The sequence below is a fragment of the Amphimedon queenslandica genome, unplaced genomic scaffold (assembly GCF_000090795.2).
Source record: "Amphimedon queenslandica unplaced genomic scaffold, v1.1 AMPQUscaffold_8117_Cont19936, whole genome shotgun sequence".
In the NCBI taxonomy this organism is placed as follows: Eukaryota; Metazoa; Porifera; class Demospongiae; order Haplosclerida; family Niphatidae; genus Amphimedon; species Amphimedon queenslandica.
In genome coordinates this window covers 1-2,371 of record NW_003551603.1, presented here as the reverse complement: position 1 = coordinate 2,371, position 2,371 = coordinate 1, and the positions used below count along the sequence as shown (strand labels likewise).

At 30.2% G+C, this 2,371-nt stretch overlaps 1 protein-coding gene across 1 annotated transcript; it reads right to left on the bottom strand.

The window, feature by feature from the left end:
* Nucleotides 1-208: 208 nt before the first annotated feature.
* Nucleotides 209-1,577, bottom strand: LOC109591461 (uncharacterized). The gene is made up of 7 exons (XM_020007190.1): nt 1,417-1,577; nt 1,298-1,360; nt 1,154-1,207; nt 860-1,108; nt 720-782; nt 591-644; nt 209-531 (listed from the first exon to the last, which is right to left on the bottom strand). The coding sequence occupies exons 1-7, from the start codon at nt 1,520-1,522 to the stop codon at nt 464-466; spliced, it is 657 nt and encodes a 218-aa protein (XP_019862749.1). The 5' UTR covers nt 1,523-1,577; the 3' UTR covers nt 209-463.
* Nucleotides 1,578-2,371: the final 794 nt, after the last annotated feature.

Below are 2,371 nucleotides of genomic sequence, written 5' to 3'. Positions count from 1 at the left end.
TATTGTCGGACACCACGCTTTGAGAGCTTATAACTTTCTATGCACTCTTGCTAGAGCTACAAGTTTTGTCACGCAAATAAAGGATAACTATTGCTATAATACTTTGCAGTTTCATGAGATGGCAATGTATAGTTTTCCTAAAACAAGTGTCCGAAAATTGATGGTGTACGATCATTGATAATGTACTCTATATCCTATACCAATTGAAGTTATAAATAATAACACAAAATTAAATTATGATACAAAACTTTAAAAAAGATTAAAGTTTCACTCTGTGCTTAAATCAAATGTAATGCAAACAATGGTGGCAAGTAGGATTCCGAATGACTGACTATACCCATACTAACTAATTTAAAATCCTCCTATTAATTGTGATGCAACTTATAGATATTAATAAATAATTTAATATGACCTAAAGCTAATGGTTTTATGCAATAAATAAATATCACAATAGTGTATTAACTTATACCTCTTGTTTATTATACATCATTGTTCTTGGTTGATCATATACTAATGATTCTTCATCAATACCTATAGTTCACCACATACACATCAACATACTCTACTATCAATCATAAATATACACATACTTTCTATTCCTCCAATGTTAATACCATAGGCAGGATTAGTAGATACACCAGAAGCTATTAATAAATACATTAAAATCTTATTTTCAGTATATTAAGCAGGACTGTCTATAGACTATTTAAAGTTCTTACTTTCACCAGAAACTCCATATGCAGGATTAGTTGATGATGTTAGTGTAATATTCATTCTTTGTCCTATACAAATTAAATTATATTATTCATATATAGTATTATGCATTCTTAATGTGTATGTCATATATTAACTTTCTTACCATCTGATTGTTGATCTTTATCAGCTTTCCTTTCAACAAAATTGAAAGTATCATTTCCATTTGATGTTTTATTCCATCTTCTCCTACACACTAATACACTCACTATTAATATTACTAGTATAGTAACTACCAGTAATATAAATACTGCTGTACTAATACTTCCTGCTATTATTAGTGTATTATTGCCTGTACTTTGTAATGTACTAACTGGTGTACTCATCATTGAGCTTGTTAATGCACTAAAAGTAACTATTGGAATGTTATTCATTGATGTAGTAGCAGATGTTTGCTTACCTTCTGTTGATTCTGTTGATACGGCAGCTGTAAAGCTTCTTAATGTGGCAAAGCCTACATTAATGAAAAGAATGAATGATATGTTGCTAGTAGTAGCAGTTCAGTATTCCAGGAACTATGGGTGGTGTATTTGTAAATGCTTACTTATTATTGTATTTGTAATAGCAGTGGAAGAAAGAGTAGAAGACAGGAAATCAGTTATTGGCTCTAAAGAATAAATATAATTATTAAAAACCATTCAGTACAAATCCTTGTGACCTTACCTACTACAACTGATATCAGTGGATAGTCATTATGTTCCAATGGTATTAATCCATTATTGCTATCAAGCTCATAATTCAATGGCCCATTGTATTGTTGATAATACATTGGATTACTATTAGTGGTTACATTGATTACTAATATATCTCCATACTGTACTTCAATATCACTTGTAAAGTTATATACATTACCATTACTTGATGTAGCAGCAGAAGCATCAACAGTTAGTGCATGAATCAGTTCAGAAGAATGTTTTAAATAAATGTTAGGATAATGTTTGCTTGTATCCTGATTTTGTGTAATACCAATTATCCAGTTAGTAATAATACCACTACATGTGAACTGTATATCAGGAAAAGCTCTTGTATCATTGACTGGTATTACATTAGTAACTGATAGACTGTTTGTATTAATTTCAGTTTGAGTGAAAACATTTTGAAAGCAGTTCGGAGGGTCTAGATAAAAAATCTATTTTAATTTTGTTAATTATGTTATGTGTACCTGTTATTAGATGTACCATAAAAACATCATTTGTTTGCATTCGCTCAATTTCTCTCTGGCTATTTGAACCAGTTATTCTGATATTTGATTCACTAATGGAGTCTGCTCTTATTCTTCCAACTGTTTCTGTGCTGCTAGTGGTTGCATTGTAAAGTCTAACAACACTTGAATCATCTTCAGGTTGATACACTCCTCGCTCCTCCCATTATGATTCATAAATAATTAAATAATCTTAATAATTATTATGAGAGGAGGGTAGGCGTGAACCATTCATTAATTTTTATTTTTTAATAATCTTATTATGTGTATTTGATTACATGTCAGCCATCATTGTTAATTATATAAATAAAAAAACATTAAAAATGAAAAAGTAGTAGGATTGAATAGGACAAAAGTAAAGAAACAAGAGGGTACTTGCAAACTGGTGTGATAAGAAATCCTACACCACTGCATGAA

Bases quoted from the DNA above. Each gene is read 5' to 3' on its own strand.
- LOC109591461 (XM_020007190.1), bottom strand. From the start codon at position 1,522: ATGTATTATCAACAATACAATGGGCCATTGAATTATGAGCTTGATAGC. The intron at 1,208-1,297 runs GTAAGCATTTAC...TCATTAATGTAG, and splicing joins TATTACAAATACAATAATAA to GCTTTGCCACATTAAGAAGC. The intron at 1,109-1,153 runs GTAAGCAAACAT...ACATTCCAATAG, and splicing joins ATCAACAGAATCAACAGAAG to TTACTTTTAGTGCATTAACA.